This window comes from Schistocerca piceifrons, chromosome 1 (assembly GCF_021461385.2).
Source record: "Schistocerca piceifrons isolate TAMUIC-IGC-003096 chromosome 1, iqSchPice1.1, whole genome shotgun sequence".
Lineage (NCBI taxonomy): Eukaryota > Metazoa > Arthropoda > Insecta > Orthoptera > Acrididae > Schistocerca > Schistocerca piceifrons.
Genome location: NC_060138.1, coordinates 1,111,719,676 through 1,111,742,290, shown reverse-complemented (window position 1 = coordinate 1,111,742,290; position 22,615 = coordinate 1,111,719,676). Strand labels below are relative to the sequence as shown.

The window sequence follows — 22,615 nt, the reverse complement described above, 5'->3', positions numbered from 1 at the left end:
TAATCCCAATGAAATTAACATAAAATGTAGAGATCAACCAATACAGAAAGTTGAAGACACAAAATTCCTGGGTGCTTACATAGACAGTAAATGTAATTGGTCGGTTCACATTCTTCATCTATGTAAAAAACTTAGCTCGGCAACATTTGCACTACGGGTAATTTCTTCAGTGGCTGAAGTTGACACTATTAAGGTTGCCTACTTTGGCTACTTCCACTCATTGATGTCATATGCTATCATATTCTGGGGAAACCAACCACTTGCAAAAAAAGTTTTCACCATCCAAAAAAAAGCAATCAGAATAATGTGTGGGGTCCATCAAAGACACTCTTGCAGGCACTTGTTTCGGAAGATAGGTATCCTAACAACTGCCTCACAGTATATTTTTTCCTTGCTGACCTTTGTGTGCAAAAATTATTCCATCTACCAAGACAACAGTAAATTCCATGGTTATAACACCAGAAACAAAAACAATCTACATTTAGAAATGAAACGTCTCACTCTGGTACAAAAAGGAGTTTACTACTCCAGCATTAAGCTGTTCAATACTCTACCACTACATATCAAATGTGTTCATACAGAACTGCCAAAATTTAAACAAGTTCTCAAAGATTACCTGACAGAGAAATCTTATTATACTGCGGATGAATACTTGAAAGAAAATGTATACCATCACTAAACTTATTGTGTCTAGAAGTAGTTCAATTGATTTTATTGTGCATTTGGGCATTAGCGCACTTTTTGTAACAACAGATTGGCTGTACATGTATTTACTCTTGTAGGTCTAATATCTGATTTAACTTTGTGCTCTTATCTTTAACCTTTATTTGAAACTCCTTTTTCTGTCAAATGGTAGTTATGTTATCTAGCTGACATTGTATCTGTTACTTTATTTATAGTATGTCTTACTTAAACTATGTACAATTTTCCATTGAATTGCCCTTGTATTTATTGTAAGTTTAAATTGAAACCTGTACAACTTGACACGTTCCATATCCTTGTGATTGACTCACTAACTGGATCTACGGAACAAGAAATAAATAAAGAAACATTTTCCTTGCCATTGTCAGTCTACATTTTATCCTCTCTGCTTTGACCATTATCAGTTATTTTGCTGCCCAAATAGCAAAACTCATCTACTACTTCAAGTGTCTCATTTCCTACTCTAATGCCCTCAGCATCACCTGCTTTAATTCAACTACATTCCATTAGGCTACCCTTGTTTCACTTTTGTCGATGTTCCTCTTATATCCTCCTTTCAAGACACTGTCCATTCCGTTCAAATGTCCTTCCAAGTCCATTGCTGTCTCTGACAGAATTGCAATGTCATCAGCAAACCTCAAGGTTTTTATTTCTACTCCCTGGATTTTAATTCCTACTCCAAATTTTTCTTTTGTTTCCTTTACTGCTTGCTCAATATACTGATTCAGTAACATCAGTGATAGGTTACAGCTTTGTCTCACTTCCTTCTCAACCACTGCTTCCCTTTCGCAGTGCCTGATTCTTATAACTGCCATCTGGTTTCTGTAGAAATTGTAAATAGTGTTTCTTTCCCTGTATTTTATCCCTGCCACCAACAGAATTTGAAAGAGAGTGTTCCAGTCAACACTGTCAAAAGTTCTCTGTAAGCTTACAATTGCTATAAATGTAGGTATGTCTTTCCTTAATCTATCTTCTAAGATAAGTCTTAAGGTCAGTATTGCTTCAAATGTTCCTACATTTCTACAGAATTCAAACTAATCTTCCCCAAGGTCAGCTTCTTTCAGTTTTTCCGTAAGGAATTTATGTTAGTATTTTGCAACTGTGACTTATTAAACTGATAGTTCAGTAATTTTCACACCTGTCAGCACCTGCTTTCTTTGGAATTGGATTTATTATATTATTTTTGAAGTCTGAGGATATTTCTCCTGCCTTATACATCTTGCTCACCAGATGGAAGGGTTTTGTCATGGCTGGCCTCCCAAGACTGTAAGTAGTTCTAACAGAATGTTGTCTTCTCCTGGGGCCTTGTTTCAACTTCGGTCTTTGAGTGCTCAGTGGAATTCTTCATGCAGTACCATATCTCCCATCTCATCTTCATCTACGTCCTCTTCCATTACCATAATATTGCCCTTGTCTAGACCATCTATACACTCTTTCCACCTTTCTGCTTTACCTCTTTTGCTTCAGACTGGTTTTCCATCTGAACTCTTGATATTCATAGGGGTGGTTCTCTTTTCTCCAAAGGTCTCTTCAATTTTCCTGTAGGTGGCCTCTATCTTAACCCTAGTGATACAAGGTACTAAATCCTTACATTTGTCCTGTAGCCATTCCCACTTAGCTATTTTGCATTTCCTGTTGATCCCATTTTTTAAATGTTTGTATTCCTTTTCGCCTGCTTCCTGTATTGCATTTTTCTATTTTCTGCTTTCATCAATTAAATTAAATAGCTCGTGTGCTACCCAAAGATTTCTGCTAGCCCTCATCTTTTTACCTACTGGATCCTCTGCTGTCTTCACTATTTCATCTCTCAAAGCTACCCATACTACTTCCACTGTATTCCTTCTTCTACTGTTCTTATCAATCATTCCCTAATGCTCTCTCTAAAACTCTCTACAACCTTTGGTTCTCTCAGTTTATCCAGGTCTCATCTCCTTAAATTCCTACCTTTTTGCAGTTTCTTCAGTTTTAATTTACAATTCATAACCAATAAATTGTAATCAGACTCCACATCTGCCCCTGGAAGTGTCTTACAATTTAAAACCTGGTTCCTCAATCACAGTCTTATGATTATATAATCAATCTGAAGCCTCCTGGTGTCTCCAGGTCTCTTCCACGTATGCAACTTCATTTTATATTCTTAAACCAAATGTTGGCTAAGATTAAATTATGCTCTTTGCAAAATTCTACCAGATGGCTTCCTCTTTCATTCCTTACCCTCAGTCCATATTCACTTACTAGTTTTCCTTCTCTTCATTTTCCTACTATCGAATTCCAGCTCCCATGACTATTAAATTTTCGTCTCCCTTAACTGTCTGAATAATTTATTTTAGCTGATCATAGATTTATTCAATCTCCTCATCATCTGCAGAGCTAGTTGGCATATAAACTTGTACTAATCCAGTAGGCGTAGGTTTTGTGTCTATCTTGGCTACAATAATGTGTTCAATATTCTGTTCATAGTAGCTTATCTGCATTCCTATATTTTTTTATTCGTTATTAAACCTGCTCCTGCATTACCTCTATTTGATTTTGCATTTATAACCCTGTATTCTCCTGAACAGAAGTCCTGTTCCTCCTGGCACTGAACTTCATTAATTCCCATTATATCTAACTTAAACCTATGCATTTCTCTTTTTAAATTTTCTAACCTACCCACCCAGTTAAGGGATCTGACATTCCACACACCGATCTGTAGAACGCCAGTTTTGTTTCTCTTGATAACAACGACATCCTGAGTAGTCTCTGCCCAGAGATCTGAATGAGCAACTATTTTAGCTCTGGAATATTTTACCCAAGAAGATAGCATCATCATTTAATGATACAATAGAGCTGTATGACCTTGGGAAAAATTACAGCTGTAGTTCCGCCATGCATTCAGCCATTTGCAGTGCCAGCACAGCGAGCTGATTTGGTTAATGTTACAAGGCCAGATCAGTCAATCATTTGGACTGTTGCCCCCTGCATCTACTGAAAAGGCTGTTACTCCTCTTCAGGAACCACGTTTGTCTGGCCTCTCAACAGATACTCCTCCATTGTGGTTGCACCTATGGTACAGCTATCTATATCTCTGAGGCACACAAGCCTCAACACCAGTGGCAAGATCCATGGTTCATGGGGGGTGGGTTGAATTTACTTTCAGCAAATGAGCAACTGATTCACTTTTAACCTAGTAAAAATGATATATGTACTAAGCCAGCAGAAGTCGCTCACCAAGCTGAATAGAGATTAAATGAAATTGCACTCCCTTAATTTGTGCTGTATCTTTAGTTATTAGTTTTGCCAGTGATCTTTTACATTACTTTAAGTGAGTGAAGTTGATAATCAAAATTGCAAATTAGTTAAGCCTCTGTTATGGAATACAAGAATGAACAGTTACTGAGGTGCGTCAGCAATCATAGCTTCACACAGCGTCTGTGAACACGTCTGCACACTTTCATGACTCAAGTTTTTCTGCTTTTTTTCTGCTCACAGCTGGATAGAGACTCTCCATATCTAAAGATAAACAACAGCACAGCTACTGCCGTCTCATTGTTGCTATTGATATATTAAAATAAAATTCCCTTTACTATTACCCAGCAATATACAATATTTGCATTATAATTACAATGAATTATGTAAAGTCAGAAATAAATACAATATTATGTCCACTGCATATTAAATATTGTCTCTGTAATGAAGCTTTCAGGTTCAGAATTAGCAGTACAGTACAAGTTATCAACGGATATTAAACAGTGAAAATTTTTGGATGGTGCAGAAGGTATTTTATCTGTGTTTTCAGTGCTACATGTGCCCCACATTCCATGAGGTTTTTTCCTGAAGGGAAACAGAATCGGTGAATGTCTCAAGAAATACAAATGGAAATGCAGATGTGTAAATGCATTCAGTTATGTCTACATAAAATTTGTTATTCACTCATTAAGCTTTTCATTAATTATCATAATTATTTTTGGGCACATAATTAGCATGACAACATGGTGTTATTATAATTCGAAACACCATAGTGTACCATAAAACATTTTAAACACCAAAATTATAGAAGCCATTACATTTTAAATGAAAATCTCATGTCAGTACTATACAAGCAAATGTAAACAACATAGTTAAAGGTATAGAAAAAAAATGAGTAAAAGGATAAGAAGCGAGATAAGAAATCAGAAGAATTCACATAGTTTTTCATAAACACCATAATCGTTAACAGATTCCATTTCTCATTAAGAGAGTTTGTGTGTTGCAAGCAGGTGTCGTGATAATGCCTGCAAAAAAGCTTTACACCAGCTGTGCTGAAAAGAAAAACGCCACATTCCACATGCTTATTCACAAAGGACGCTTTAGCATTCTGAGAGCTGGCTGCGGTTCAGTCCCGACGTGGCATTGTTGTGTGTGCCACAGTGGCACACATGATCTCTCTGTTTGTGCAGTGGCATTCCAGAACATCCAACTGCCTCACATTCTTTGAAAATTCACTCCAGAGTAATCTTAAGGAGTCCTTATTTTTCTATAACTGTGGATAACTCAACACTGTCCATATCCACATGCATACATAGCCCTGAAACTTATACATTGTCTGAGTGCATCAGTATTCACTTACATAATACATGGCACAAAAGAATTTTTACAACATATTATTTACAAAACTACAAATGATACATATGGAGCCACAGACAGCACTTGGAATCTGTCAGACTAGCTGGGGATGCCTTACGTGCAGCCCCCTTGGAAGTCTTTCACCACTTCTCACACCCCAAGGCGAGCTGTCACTCGATCACAGGTGAGGGGTCAACCTCAGTGCAAGCAGTAATTGGACTGGCCATCAGTGAGGACTGGTCGGTGGACTTGGACGTGCTGGACGTCCATTGGATCCCCACGGCCAGTCCTCAACAGTGATGTCCATTGACTCCAGCCCCAAGTTGTGTAACTGAAGCCATCACAGCCTAGAGATGAGAGCAAAGTGTCAGCAACTCAGCTCACATCCACACTCAACAATGTAAGTCCCTATCCCTACCAAAGACCATGGAAAACTTCACTACTCAGAAAAACAGACTATGATGGTCTGGAGACTCAGCATGAGCATTTTGGAGATTGCACAACTTGAAAGGTGTTGCAGGAGAGCTGCAGTGACTGTATTCAACAAGTGGCAAAACCAAGGTGAAACCAGGTCCAGACATCGAGGAATTGGGCGGCCACCCTCCATTACAGATGTCGGATGTTGCTGAGACTTGAGACTTGTAAAACAGGACAGGTGGCAAACTGTGATGGAATTAACATCAGAATTTAATGCTGAGTAGAGTACAAGTATGTCTGAACACACAGTGCACCCAACACTCCCAACGATAGTCCTCCACAACCGACGACCCGCGCATGTGCCAGTGCTAATGCCATGACATTCGCAACTAAGACTGGAATGGGCACACGACCATTGGCAATGGACGTTGGTGCAGTGGTGGAGTGCTGCACAGTTTGACGAATGCCGATACCTTGTTCATCGTGCCAATGGGAGGGCGCAAATCTGTCATCTTCCAGGGGAACAGCTCCTTGATTCCTGTATTGTGGGGCAGAGACAAGATGGCGGCAGTGTCATTACATTGTGGGGAACTTTCACATTGAGTGTACATGGGTCCAGTGGAGCTCATGCAAGGCACCAAGAAGTATTGTACACTGGTTGCAGACCATATACACCCCTTAATGATGGTCGGGTTTCCCAATAGCAGTGGCATTTTTCAGCAAGATAATGTGCCACATCACAAGGCCAGGGGTGTGGCTGCGTGGTTTGAGGAACACAGTGGTGAGTTGCAATTGATGTGCTGAGCTGAACCTGATCGATCACATCTGGGACGTTACTGAATGTGGTATCAGAGCTCATGGCTCCCCTTCCCGGAATTTACGGGAATTAGGTGACTTGTGTGCACAGATGTGGTGCCATCTCCCTCCTCCAGTGACCTACCAAGGCCTCATTGCTTCCACGCCACAACACGTCGCCACTGTTATCCGTATCAAATGTGGACATACTGGCTATTAGGTAGGTGGTCATTATGTCAGGGCTGATCAGCGAGTAAGCCCACTTGTAAAAAGCAATGCCTTGTCAAACTTAAATTCCTTTACTATTTGGTGCAAACATTCTGGCGTATAAAAAGAATTAATCATTTTAAAATAATGTGCTCTCCTTTTAATGTCATACTTGTTAAAATTGTCATGTGGGATTAATCCTTTTCAACTGTTTCTTCCATTTTAAAAACTTAATTGTTAAATTGCAACAGGTTTAGTTACTGAGACAAAATATAAAAAAGTTATTTTATACAAGTTAAGGCCTGAAAGGGTATTGTTATGTCTTTTGGCCTGTGATATGTAATTCATTTCTGTCATTGTCACCTTGCAGCTACGGGTTTTTAAATTTTACCTTGTGGTTGTTTTAGAGTACCTAATATGAGCTGAATGAGGGGATCGTGCAAAGTGAAGCTCAACTTGGTCACCTTAAGTCAACACCTGGCTATTAATCAAATGTATTTTATTAGCTGTTTTAACTGTGATTTAATACCGTTAATGCTTTCATTGTTTACATGTGAACTGGGCACCTGATTCACTCATCTACTGAATTATAGAAAGTTGTGCAACTTATAAATTCTGCAAATATTGATTCTCTCACTATTTATGTTATGTGCAGAATTTTAAAATTTTACTTAAATATTTAAAAGAATAATTTGAAGTGTCATTCTGATTGTGAGATTCATTAATAACCTTATGGTGGTGATTGTGACATCTGTTTTGGAAGAAGACAAAATAATCCTGTGTTAACTGAAATAATATCTTTCTCAGGAATCCAATTGTTCATTATTGTCAATATTTTATAAATGCTGCTGAGGGGAAAAATGTTGTAAAAAGATCTTTCTTCTTTCTGGTTATGTTGTGTTCAGTAACTTACCTATTATTCATCAAGCTAGATCAGATAGAGATCTATGTCCTCATCCAGTAGACACTGCTTTCTGTTGACTTGTGGCACCTTTGTATCGGTGCAATGGTGGCAGATGTGCCCGAAGGTTACATTCACTGACGGGAGGCAGCACGTTGACAAGGCACCGAGTGCCATTGGTGTCCAGCTGACACTAATGCTGCACTGTCACAGTCCAGAGCAGCTGTGTGTAGCACAGTCAGCAGTGGCTAACCAAAGACTTCACCATATTCAGTGGGTAGGCCGGCAGTATCAAAGCCTGGACACTGAGGAGTGTGACCACTAGCCGGCTGGAGGAGGCCTTCTGACCAGACACGCAGATCTGCTGAACTTTATTGCTGAATTCTTCACCAATCCCTCTGCCAGACATTACTCCTGGCAGGCTGTCCAGCAGATGCCAGGATACCTGGCAGCACAGTGGCTGTCTCGTCAAGGCTGCCACCTTGAATGTGCCTAGGAACCCATTTGGTGTATATAAATAACACCACCGTAACAGTTTCTTTGGCTGTCCAGTGGTGACAGCTCTCGATGCCGATTGACATGATGCTTCATTGATGAGTCATCATGAGATTCTCGCCACATGTTGACATAACTCGTGAGGTGGTTTGTATGTAGACTGTGTCATTCGGCCCTTGGGATACTAAGCGGACCAATTGTGGGGAATCAACTAACGTTCAAGCCATTTATTATGTGAAGATTTTTTTTTTTTTTTGGAGGGTGGGGTGAGGGCAAATTTTCAAGATTTGAGTTGATTCATCCTGTTGCATTTGCCAGCACATTTTTATTAATGGTATTAACAAGAGTTTTTCACTTTATTACACTTACTCAGTTTTCAGTTTTACAATAAAAGTTCTTATTTGCATCGGCATAAGAGTAATTAAATATGGAGAACTTTCTCTACTTGTATGTTCAGTTTTCTTCTGTGAGTGTTTTTCTGTTATCCAATGTAATTTGCCATTTTTTGGCTGTTGATTTCCACCCAGCAATGTCTCAGTGACATGTGAAAATGGAAGATTCACAAACAGTTTCTGTAAAATAACACAACAGAGTGAAATTTACAATTTGTATACTGCATTTCACAAAGGGAGAAATAGGTGAAATTGATAAACATCACAAAAATTTTTAGCTCATGTGATTTTCTCATTATTTGCTGAACACTGTAACAATCTAACAGTAAAATTTAGTCCTTCATTTAACATTATTCTGAAAAGGATTGTAGCTGCTTATGCTATTGCGGAGATCAGAGTCTACTCAGTATCTCTGCTACATGGTGAATATCAGTTACTCTTTTCAGAGTATTGTCATTATTCCATCCAGGATTTTCCATTGTTTGATTAACTCTTCATATGTTATATGAACATTTATTGCACGTAGCAGGTTCCTTGAGGCTCTTCTTACCTCTAATCCAGAATTGCTCATAATTTTGCAATGTGTGAAAAATTGAATATAATTTGTTACTTGTAACATGGTACTACAAAAGTTACAATTATATAATATACACAGTGGTTAGAACAGTGGAATTACATTCAGGAGGACAATAGTTCAGACCTGCATCCAGTTGTTGTTATTTAGGTTTTCTGTGATTTTCCTAAATCGCTTCAGGCAAATGCTGGAATGGTTCCTTTGAAAGGGCACAGCTGACTTCCTTCTCCATCCTTTCCTAATACGATGGGACCAATGACCTCACTGTTTGGTCCCCTCTCCCAAATCAACCAACCATAATATACAAATATAATACTAATAGAAGTCATGGAGGTGAAGGTGAAGATGTTTATAATCATGATGTTTGAACGGTGGTGAGAAACAGCAAATCAAGTATAATCAAACAATGGAAAATCCAGGATGGAGTATGGAATAACAACAATATTATGAAAAGGAGATTACTACTCACCATATAGTGAAGATGTTGAGTTGCAGACAGGGACAACAAAAATACTAATAAAACACACACACACACACACACACACACACACACACACACACACACCAGTCCACAGAAGTTTCAGGCCATTGGAGTGACTGCTCATTAAACTCAGTTCATTCATTTTTCATTAGTTTGAGAGTGGTGTCTATAGACCTTAGGATTGGTATCACTAGGTATGAAATCTATTGGGAATGGACAGGTGTCTGGTTCTCTGCAACGTAACTATGGTTGCACTCAAACTCTAGTCTGCAGTCCTTTATTACATGATATTCTTTATGGAGATATTTTTCCAAAATTTAGCATTATTTTGTCAAATGCTGAGATCCCTTGTGAACTTGAGATGCTACCCAATAGAGCATATCTTAAAAGAAAACAGCAATGATTCACAATTTCATTTTGAATTATTTTATTGAAAAACTGTCACCAGTTTCAAATCTTAACAACTTGATGAGTCACTTGTTTCTTTCATTAAAGCTTCATTGTGTATCTTTTGACAGACACATTTCTGTGAGCTGACCATCTGAAATGTTTCTTATTTTTGTACTTCATGCAGGTACTGTATGTAAGAAATTACCTGGTACACTGTCACAAAGCAATGTTTCTGTTTTACAAACATGAGGAAAATACGAAAACCGACATGTTACTGTGTGTGCTTGTGGGACACACTGAGTGTCCAAACTCCTACAGTGCAGCTGTCCTACAGAGAATATCTGTGCCTGTCAGCCATGCTTACACCATCCTAACATCTACCTATCTGACTGATGTTGCAAGGTGCCACATATTAATAAGAGACACCTGTGTATCTTACTCATGAGGTGACACTGTACTGGTTGTGGCCATTTGTGGTCATTTCTATACTTAAACTTATTTTCTTTTCATCCCTGCAGCTGTATGCATTGACGCTAAGACTTTATAGGAAGAAGAGACTCACCATTGTGTACCATGTTCTGTTGACTAACAAAAACAAAATTTTAATTCTTGGTTGCCTTTACAAAAATTCAGTTGGATTAGAAATCTTGAAAAACTTAATGAATTCAGATACTATGAAATTACAAATGAGGAACACTGTTTGCAGTCTAGGCTACTGTACACATGATCAAGAAATCAGTTAAGATGAAATCTTCACAACTTGATCAAAAGACATGCATACATTGAATCAACTAGAACTGAACTGCACACTGGCAATCTTCAGTTATGGAAACGCCTCTTTGTAAGTGTTTGGAAATCTATAGCCGATTTTGAATACCAATCTAATTGCCACTTGTTTCACAAATTTACAAGTTAACTGCAATTTTATATAATTTAGGTATAACACTCAAGCTAGACTCTCTTATTAGTCCTCATAACTAACTCTCATTTTTTTTCACATAAATGTTTACGAAAATGGACTGTTTGAGTTCAGAGTAGTAAGGAAAGTTCTGGTAGAATGTGTAATCCACTCACTACATCCTTGAAAGGCAGGTTTCCTCCTATGAGTCATCCACAGATTTTGAGTGACAGATGGTTCCAGTGGGAGTGTACATTTTTCATCACATGACTTTGTTTCCTACCCAGCGAAAAGCCTTAACCATATTAATGTGTACTGTATGTAAAAAGAAACCACTTTTTCAAATTCTGAAGGTAGCAGGGATACAATTAATACAGGGACCATAAGACTATCTGCAAGTTGTTAATAAACAAGACTGCAGTTAAACTGACAACACAAAGTGAAAGGGATACAGCTATTGAGAAGGACCTCAGATAGGGTTGCAGCCATGTCCCAATGTTATTCTATCTATACATTGTGCAAGCAGTAAAGGAAACAAAGGAGAAATTCGAGATAGTTGGAATGGGAATTAAAGTTAAGGGAGAATTAATAAATATTTTGATGTTTGCCAGTGATATCATAGTTCTTTCAAGAAATGACAAAGGACTTGCAACAAATGTAATTGGATTGAAACAAAATTTGTTGTCAATTATACAGTAAGAAACTAATTTTAAGCTGTTAATTTTTTAATATTTGAATCACAAAATCCATACAACATTAATTCTTTCACTAATTAATAAAGACATCAGTCAATAGAATTTGAACAGAGTGGATAGTGTCATGAAAAGAGGTTATTACATGAACATGAAGAAATGTGAAACAAGGCTGACAGAATGTGGTTGAATTAAATCAGTTGATACTGAGAGAATTAGACTGGAAATTATATACTAAAAGTAGTAGATGAGTTTTGCTTTCTGGGCAGTAAATTAATGACAATGGCAGAAGTAAGAGGAAGTAATAAGACCAAGTATGTTGTTCTGGATAGTGAGTTTTCATCAGATACAAGGGTATCATGCTCATGGAAATGTAATAAGACCACTCTTTTTCTCCATAAACTTAGAAGATCAAATGGATAAGGTGAGCAGTAACCTACAAATATTTGTTAATGATGTTGTAGATTATGGGAAAGTGTCATCATTGACTGACTGTAGGATGCAGGATTATGTAGACAGAGTTTCCATTTGGTGTGATGAAGGGCATCTTGCTCTAAAAGTAGAAAAATTTAAATTAATGCTGAAGATTAGAAAAAACAATCCTGTGATGTTCAAATGCACTATTATAGATGTGCTGCTAGATATAGTCACATTGATTAACTATTAGACTTGATGTTGCAAAGTGAAATGAAACAGTATGAGCATGTAAGGTTCATTGTAGGGAAGGAAAGTGGTAGAGTTTGCTTTATTGGGAGTATTTTAGGAAATTATAGCTCATCTACAAAAGGAGACTGTGCTTAGAACATTTGTGCAACCCATTCTCAGGTACTGTTTGAGCTTTTGGTGTCTACACCAGGTTGGTTTGGAGGAAGACATTGAGGCAATTCAGAGGCATGCTGCTAGATTTGTTACTGGTACTACAGAAATGCACTATGTACTCAAATCGGAATCCCTGGAGGAAAGCAACATTTTCTTTTTAAGGAACACTATTGAGAATATCTGGTAAACTAGCATTTGAAGCTGACTGCAGAATGATTCTACTGCCGCCAACATACAGTGTGCATAAGGATCATGAAGTTAAGAGAAGAGCAATTAAGGCTCATACAGAGGCATATAGACAGTTGTTAGCCTCACTCTGTTTGTGAGAGGAGCAAGAAAGGAAATGTTAGTAGTTTTACAACATTCCTGTGTACCATTACATGGGCCATGGAGTGTATATATAGGACAAGATTCCCTCATGCCCATTATGTGGCCTGTGGAGTACGGATGCAGATGAAGACACAGATGCAGATATACAACTGGAATGGTAATGGAAAGTAAAGCATTTCTGAAAAAGAAAGTTTTTTACAAACAATGGAAAATTCAAGCTGGGATAATGACAATATTATGGAAAGGATGGATTGACATTCCACATGGGAAATATATATTAAAAACAAAGATTCCATGACTTACCAAATGGGAAAGCGCTGGTAGATAGGCACAATAAAAAAACACACAAACACACACACAAAATTTTAAGCTTTCGCAACCAACGGTTGCTTCGTCAGGAAAGAGGGAAGGAGAGGGAAACATGAAAGGATGTGGGTTTTAAGGGAGAGGGTAAGGAGTCATTCCAATCCCGGGAGCGGAAAGACTTACCTTAGGGGGAAAAAAGGTCAGGTATGCACTCGCACACACACACATATCCATCCACACATATACAGACACAAGCAGACATATTTAAAGGCAAAGAATTTGGGCAGAGACGTCAGTCGAGGCGGAAGTGCAGAGGCAAAGACGTTGTTGAATGACAGGTGAGGTATGAGTGGCGGCAACTTGAAATTGTTTAAATTATTGTTTATTGTACTATTTTGTCTCCCTATAATAACTGCAGAGTCTTCCCAACCTTTCCAACCACGCCGCCACTCATACCTCACCTGTCATTCAACAACATCTTTGCCTCTGCACTTCCGCCTCGACTGACATCTCTGCCCAAATTCTTTGCCATTAAATATGTCTGCTTGTTCTAATAATTTCCGGGTATGCAGCCGGATCCCGTCGACATTCTGCCACGATATTTCGGCCCAGAGACGTCCGGCCATCATCAGGTGAGTACACAACTACTGAAGAGCCCAGGTGCAGTCGCGGTATTTATGCCGAATCTCGCGCATGTGAAATGTACTGGCATCCTACAGCGCATGCGTCAGGTGTTGACATGCGCAGCATAGCCGAGTTGTACGTGCTGCCCTCGGTGGTGGAAATAAAGGTTCATCTAGTCATTGAGTATCGAATGACACTGTCGATTCCGCTGTGATTGTATAATTTTAATAACAGGATTCCAATTTTTATCCAGCTGAAAGCCGTTGTCTCGATTTATAAGATTACTGGCAAGACGTATTTCCACTGATTCCTTGATTACGGAATCCCAAAAACCGGAAACCGGGGATAAAATTTTTGTTACATTGTATTCCATTGAATGTCCCAAAGAAATACAGTGCTCTGCTACTGCCGATTTTGACGGTTGCCGCAGACGGGTGTATCTTTCATGTTCTATACATCGTTCATGGACAGTTCTTGTCGTCTGGCCAATATATGCAGCGCCACATTCACAGGGAATTTTGTAGACGCCTGCCTTCTTCAGTTGTAAATCGTCTTTAACGGATCCAACCAGGGCCCGGTTCTTTGCTGGTGGACGGAAGATAACCTTGATTTTATTTTTCTTCAATAATCGGCCTATTTTCAACGACACATTCCCAGCGTATGGAAGGAACGCAGTTGATTTAAAGTCATCATCTGCGTCCTCAGTGCGTTGCTTCTTGTTATGATAGTTGCGCATGGCCTTCCTTATTTGGCGAGAAGTGTAGCCATTCTCTTTGGAAACCTTCTCCAAGTGTTCTAATTCTGCGTGGAGGTTTTCATCATCCGATATTATATGTGCTCGATGTATTAAGGTACTGAGAACACCGGCTGTTTGTGCTGGGTGATGGCAGCTTGACGCCTGGAGATACAGATCTGTGTGAGTCGCTTTCCTGTACACAGAATGTCCTAATGACCCATCATTTTTACGGCGTACTAGCACGTCTAGAAATGGTAAAGTGCCCTCTTTTTCAATCTCCATCGTAAATTTGATGTTCTCATGTAATGAGTTTAAGTGATGAAGGAATTTCTCCAGTTCCTGTCTGCCATGAGGCCATACAGCAAAAGTATCATCTACGTACCGCCAGAAGACCGTAGGCTTTAAAACAGCAGACTCAAGTGCTTTCTCCTCAAAGTCCTCCATAAAGAGATTAGCTACCACAGGCGACAAAGGGCTCCCCATGGCGATGCCGTCTGTTTGTTCAAAGAATTCGTCATTGAATAAAAAGTACGTTGAGGAGAGTATATGTTCAAACAAGGCCGTCATTTCTGCACTGAATAAGTTACCAATAAGATGTAAAGATTCCATTAAAGGCACTTTGGTAAAGAGTGAGACCACATCAAAGCTGACTAATAAATCCGAGCTGCTAAGCTTAACTTCCTTCAAGCGACTGACAAAATCCTCGGAATTACGTATATGGTGGCAACACTTACCCACATACGGCTTTAGTAATGAGGCCAGATATTTTGCTGTAGAATAGGTCGCAGCACCAATATTACTCACTATTAATCGTAGTGGGGCACCATCCTTGTGTATCTTCGGAAGACCGTAGAGTCTTGGTGGTACTGCATTGTGTGGTCTCAATCTCTTGATAACTTCTTCAGGTAGAGAACAGTCGTTCAAAAGGGTAGTAGTTTTCCTTGATATTCGGCTTGTTGGGTCCTTTTCAATTCTACGGTACGTAGAATCATTTAGCTGACCATATATCTTCTCGTTGTAGGCTTCTCTTGTCAGAAGACCTGTGGCGTTACCCTTATCCGCAGGCAGTACGACTGTGCTAGTATCTTCTCTCAGGCTGCGGAGAGCAGCTCTTTCAGCTGGCGAGATGTTACTCCGTTGTGGCGCACATTTCAACAACGTTCGGCAAGATTCACATCGAATTTCGTCTGCAGAATCCACAGGGAGACGTCTAATGGCTTCCTCAATGGAACTGATGAAATCCGTTAAAGGCAGTGAGGCAGGTGTAGGAGCGAAGTTTAAACCTTTCGCAAGTACTGACATCGTCGCATCGTCAAAAGATTTCTCCGTGAGGTTCACCACGGATCGTCCAGAGATAGCTTCTTGCGGTTTTCGTGTTGCGAGTTGGCTAAACTTCGCACTTTGTCTGTTCGTACTGTCCCTGTGAGCCCAGTCTGCCTTGGCCCAGGATACGCCGTCAATTTTTTACTGAAATGTAGAGACAATAACTTGATTCCAACTTTCGCCAGAGTTGTTCATTTTATTAATAGTGTGGCCGCCAACAATATAAAACGCAAGGCGAGTCTGGCTTTAGTAAGAGAACGAATCCGTTTTACGCGTCGTGAGTTAGACGCTGTCGCCAGGAATTTATATTATTTACATCTGAAGATTTCAGCAAGATGTTCTTCCCTTAGTTGGGACTGGATTGACGGCGTATCCTGGGCCAAGGCAGACTGGGCTCACAGGGACAGTACGAACAGACAAAGTGCGAAGTTTAGCCAACTCGCAACACGAAAACCGCAAGAAGCTATCTCTGGACGATCCGTGGTGAACCTCACGGAGAAATCTTTTGACGATGCGACAATGTCAGTACTTGCGAAAGGTTTAAACTTCGCTCCTACACCTGCCTCACTGCCTTTAACGGATTTCATCAGTTCCATTGAGGAAGCCATTAGACGTCTCCCTGTGGATTCTGCAGACAAAATTCGACGTGAATCTTGCCGAACGTTGTTGAAATGTGCGCCACAACGGAGTAACATCTCGCCAGCTGAAAGAGCTGCTCTCCGCAGCCTGAGAGAAGATACTAGCACAGTCGTACTGCCTGCGGATAAGGGTAACGCCACAGGTCTTCTGACAAGAGAAGCCTACAACGAGAAGATACATGGTCAGCTAAATGACTCTACGTACCGTAGAATTGAAAAGGACCCAACAAGCCGAATATCAAGGAAAACTACTACCCTTTTGAATGACTGTTCTCTACCTGAAGAAGTTATCAAGAGATTGAGACCACACAATGCAGTACCACCAAGACTCTACGGTCTTCCGAAGATACACAAGGATGGTGCCCCACTACGATTAATAGTGAGTAATATTGGTGCTGCGACCTATTCTACAGCAAAATATCTGGCCTCATTACTAAAGCCGTATGTGGGTAAGTGTTGCCACCATATACGTAATTCCGAGGATTTTGTCAGTCGCTTGAAGGAAGTTAAGCTTAGCAGCTCGGATTTATTAGTCAGCTTTGATGTGGTCTCACTCTTTACCAAAGTGCCTTTAATGGAATCTTTACATCTTATTGGTAACTTATTCAGTGCAGAAATGACGGCCTTGTTTGAACATATACTCTCCTCAACGTACTTTTTATTCAATGACGAATTCTTTGAACAAACAGACGGCGTCGCCATGGGGAGCCCTTTGTCGCCTGTGGTAGCTAATCTCTTTATGGAGGACTTTGAGGAGAAAGCACTTGAGTCTGCTGTTTTAAAGCCTACGGTCTTCTGGCGGTACGTAGATGATACTTTTGCTGTATGGCCTCATGGCAGACAGGAACTGGAGAAATTCCTTCATCACTTAAACTCATTACATGAGAACATCAAATTTACGATGGAGATTGAAAAAGAGGGCACTTTACCATTTCTAGACGTGCTAGTACGCCGTAAAAATGATGGGTCATTAGGACATTCTGTGTACAGGAAAGCGACTCACACAGATCTGTATCTCCAGGCGTCAAGCTGCCATCACCCAGCACAAACAGCCGGTGTTCTCAGTACCTTAATACATCGAGCGCATATAATATCGGATGATGAAAACCTCCACGCAGAATTAGAACACTTGGAGAAGGTTTCCAAAGAGAATGGCTACACTTCTCGCCAAATAAGGAAGGCCATGCGCAACTATCATAACAAGAAGCAACACACTGAGGACGCAGATGATGACTTTAAATCAACTGCGTTCCTTCCATACGCCGGGAATGTGTCGTTGAAAATAGGCCGATTACTGAAGAAAAATAAAATCAAGGTTATCTTCCGTCCACCAGCAAAGAACCGGGCCCTGGTTGGATCCGTTAAAGACGATTTACAACTGAAGAAGGCAGGCGTCTACAAAATTCCCTGTGAATGTGGCGCTGCATATATTGGCCAGACGACAAGAACTGTCCATGAACGATGTATAGAACATGAAAGATACACCCGTCTGCGGCAACCGTCAAAATCGGCAGTAGCAGAGCACTGTATTTCTTTGGGACATTCAATGGAATACAATGTAACAAAAATTTTATCCCCGGTTTCCGGTTTTTGGGATTCCGTAATCAAGGAATCAGTGGAAATACGTCTTGCCAGTAATCTTATAAATCGAGACAACGGCTTTCAGCTGGATAAAAATTGGAATCCTGTTATTAAAATTATACATTCACAGCGGAATCGACAGTGTCATTCGATACTCAATGACTAGATGAACCTTTATTTCCACCACCGAGGGCAGCACGTACAACTCGGCTATGCTGCGCATGTCAACACCTGACGCATGCGCTGTAGGATGCCAGTACATTTCACATGCGCGAGATTCGGCATAAATACCGCGACTGCACCTGGGCTCTTCAGTAGTTGTGTACTCACCTGATGATGGCCGGACGTCTCTGGGCCGAAATATCGTGGCAGAATGTCGACGGGATCCGGCTACATACCCGGAAATTATTAGAAGAAGAAATACGCCGGGAAAATTTCAGAAGTCACATGTCTGCTTGTGTCTGTATATGTATGGATGGATATGTGTGTGTGCGCAAGTGTATACCTGTCCTTTTTTCCCCCTAAGGTAAGTCTTTCCACTCCCGGGATTGGAATGACTCCTTACCCTCTCCCTTAAAACCCACATACTTTCATCTTTCCCTCTCCTTCCCTCTTTCCTGACGAAGCAACCGTTGGTTGCGAAAGCTTGAAATTTTGTGTGTGTGTTTGTGTGTTTTTTTTTTTTATTGTGCCTATCTACCAGCACTTTCCAGTTTGGTAAGTCATGGAATCTTTGTTTTTAATACATATATATCAGTGGCGTAGCATGGTTGGAAAGGTTGGGAAGACTCTGCAGTTATTATAGGGAGACAAAATAATACAATAAACAATAATTTAAACAAATGAAACAAAACACATCAAATAAAACAACAACAACTACTACTACTACTACTACCACTAACACCACCACAAATAATAATAATAATAATAATAATAATAATAATAATAATAATAATAACTAACTTGTTCAAGAAACGATGAAAAATTTGTAGAACTCCTGCAGCAAGAGAAGAAGCACTTACATTTTCTTGTACACAAGTGCAATGCGCCTGTCTTTTATTTCCACGAATAAGTCTATAACTCGGTCTACAAAGATCTGATCACTGAATAGCTCTCCAAGTAGTGACTTTTCTATTGCTAACGTGCTTAAACATGACAGCCGGGTGTTGGACATTGAATTCTTTAAATAATTCTTCACTCGTTTTCAGAGTACTCATGCTTCGTTCACTGCTTGCTGTAGTTGCGGGTAGGGTCAAAACCAAAATCAGGAACTTCGTTGTTTCTTCATAAACGGAATCTAAATCATTGTTGACAATGTACTTTAAGAGGATTCTTGGAGGCAAAGTGTTTTTTCTCATCAGCGTATATGTTACACATTTCATTTTCAACTTGTTCTTGTTTGAAAAAAGGGTACTGTTCTAATAATTGAAGCAGTTTCAACTTTGGGAATTCTTTTTGATAGTTTGGGAAACACTTTTCGTTCAAAAGTTCAACAAACTGCATTTGGGGAAAGTCTTGAAACCTTCTTTCCATCTGAACAATTTGCAAATTCAGTATCTTGAAAGTTAGTGACCTGAGAGATATCTTTTGACTGTCACAGAATCGTAAGTTGCCATTCAAACACAAGCTGCATTTAATGCATTCATCAATGAATGTTTTCATTCTTAATTGTCGTAAGTTTCTCAAAACAGTTCTTATTTCATCGTGGCAAGCAGTTATACTGACAAATTTTGACTGAATAACATTAAAGAGATGATGAACATAAACAAAGCACCCTCTGTAGAAGCAAAACAAGTAGACAAATGTAGGATCATCTGTCCGTCGTTTCATTCCCAAAGCACAGCTCAAAGATTCTGGGTCCCACTGAAAGTCTGTATCATCAAATATATAATTAAAAAAAATAGATAGTCCTGAGAAATGACTAGATGTTGAAACTGCCCTGGAACAAAAGTTCCAGTGAGCGTTGCTTGCATGTGGCAGTTTAAATCCTGTCTCAGTTAGCAATATAGTTCGTTTTGATGATTTGCTGAAAAACGAATGGAATGCAGTAAGATCACTTACAAACATGCGTACTTGTCATATGATTTTGGAGGCATGTAACAGTACCACATTCAGTTAGTGTGCGTAACAATGAAGAAACAGCACATAGGGACAGAACTGCTTCAGAAATTGTTGTAGTCCTCTTTCTCTGCCCGCCATTACTGAAGTGCCATCATATGGTTGACTAATCACTTTTCCTTCCACATTCCATTCTTTCAATACTGTATGAACAATGTTTGACAAACCTTCAGCAGTTTTATCTCCAGAAACATCGTAAAATCCAACGAATCTTTCCTCAATTTTGTCTGCAATACATTATACTCATTTGACTCTTACATGATACATCTAATGTTTCATCAGCCTGAATCAAAATGAAATTGTAGTTCTGAATTTCAGATTTTATTTTCTCATTAACTACCAGAGTTATCATTTCTATTACATCTTTCTGTATGTCTGGAGAAGTTCCTTTAAAGGTTAAAGATGATGACAGATGGTCTCGGATTAACTGCTCTCCATGAGCTAGTAAATCGAACAATTCCAGATAGTTACCTTTGTTGCTGGAGGATTTGTCTTCTCGATGGCCACGAAAGGCTAGTTCTTGTTTACAAAGAAATACAATTGCCTGAATAAGACGAGCCAATACTCTCCTGCTGGATGCGACTTGTTTATTGTATTTTATTGCTGTCAGACGAGAGGCTTCAGAAAGGGCGTGCTCAATTCTACTTTTGCCCAATAACTGAAATTATTCTTTGTTCTGCAGGTGGCGTTTTGATGTCTGATGTTTTTGTGCTTTCCTGTCGAAGTTCTTTATTGTACAAATGCCCTCACTGCATCATTCCTTTTCAGCACCAAACAGAAGACATATATAACAATATAATCTGTTATTAACTGCATTTGCAGTCAGCCAAGCATACTTTTCATACCAGGTTGTCTGAAAAGTGCGTTTTTGTTTGGCTTCACTTAAAACTACACTGAGTATAGGAGTAGGTCGTTTGTCCTTCAATTCGCACTTTTTTCCCTACGTTAATGTAGAAAAAGGCGTTTTTAATAAAAATTCTATAAGGTGTACAGTTGCTGGCTCACTCATGTTGGCGACAATATGCACTATATGCACTAAAATCACCCAAGAATGACTATGAACACAAACTGCGCAACTGTTCACTTCCGTGTTAAAAGTCAGCATAGAAGCGGCAGAGACTAGTCTCGATACCTGCTAGCAAGTGCAGTGCACCGGCCTTCGTGGAAGAGGGGAAGTGGAGGGGGCACAGGCTCCCACAGCCAGGTAAGGGAAGGGAGGCAGAGACTGAGAGCAGTCGAGTCTCAAGCAGGCAGATACACCAATACTCAGGGAGTGGCGGTGCGGGCTACAAAACTGATGTCTTCGCACATTTAGTGCTCTTAGTAGAAAGTTGTTTATATTTTTGTTATGACTTACTATTGCATCTTCTTTAAGCACGAATACAGGGGAGACTAAGTCTTTTATATACCACACACACACACACACACACACACACACACACACTGGCATGTTGATAGACACACAAACAAACACAAACATACACACAAAATTCAAGCTTTCACAACCAACAGTTGCTTCATCGGGAAAGAGGGAAGGAGAGGGAAAGACGAAAGGATGTGGGTTTTAAGGGAGAGGGTAAGGAGTCATTCCAATCCTGGGAGCGGAACGACTTACCTTAGGGGGAAAAAGGGACAGGTATACACTTGCGCGCACACACACACACACACACACACACACACACACACACACACACATATCCATTCGCACGTACACAGACACAAGCAGACATGAGATGCTTCAGTGTGTGTGTGTGTGGGTATCTAAAAACAAAGATGATGTGACTTACCAAACGAAAGCACTGGCAGGTCGGTAGATGCACAAACAAGATGCAAAAACCCACGGGTTGCGAAAGCTTGAATTTTGTGTGTATGTTTGTGTTTGTTTGTTTGTTTTTGTATCTATCAACCTGCCAGCACTTTTGTTTGGTAAGTCACATCATCTTTGTTTATATATATATTTTCACTGAAGCATAATTCACACACACTTGACCACTGCCCTGGTTGATGAGGCTGGACTGTATAGAACAACTGTGCCTGATGGGAAAGCAGTCTGTGGGTGGTGGGGTTAAGGAGGAGGCTGGGGAGGAAAGGGGGAGGAGGAGGAGGAGGGACAGCAGGGTAGGAGTGGGGAAGGGAGGGAGTGGGTGCAGGTGAGCGGAAAAGGAGACAAACAGAGGAGGAAAAAAAAAGACTGATGGGTGTGTTGGTGGAATAGAAGGCTGTGTAGTGCTGGAGTGGGTCCAGGGAAGAAGACAGGTGGGTAAAGGACAGGCCAGGAGGGTTATGGGAATGTAGGACAGGGAGTGTTCTGACCTGTGCAATTCAGAAAAACTGGTGTTCATAGGAAGGATCCAGATGACCCAGGCTGCTGTGAAGCAGTCAGTGGAGTGAAGCACATTGTATCGGGCAGCATATTCAGCAACTGGGTGGTCCAGCTGTCGCCTGGTTCCACTTTTTTGATGGCCATTCGTGCGGAGAGACAGCTTATTGGTTGTCATGCCCACATAGAAAGCAGCTCAGTCATTGCATCTTAATGTGTAGAACACATGACTGCTTTCACAGGTAGCCCTGCCTCTGATGGGACACATACATGTGACCAGACTGGAGTAGGT

At 40.1% G+C, this 22,615-nt stretch overlaps 1 protein-coding gene across 1 annotated transcript in view; it reads right to left on the bottom strand.

Moving 5' to 3' along the window:
• Nucleotides 1-8,397: 8,397 nt before the first annotated feature.
• Nucleotides 8,398-22,615, bottom strand: part of LOC124778072 (lysosomal alpha-mannosidase-like) — a 291,632-nt gene continuing 277,414 nt past the window's right edge. Inside the window, exon 18 of the mRNA XM_047253619.1 lies at nucleotides 8,398-8,673. Coding sequence (XP_047109575.1) covers nucleotides 8,467-8,673 — 207 coding nt within the window. The 3' untranslated portion in view covers nucleotides 8,398-8,466. The remainder of the gene's footprint in view (nucleotides 8,674-22,615) is intronic.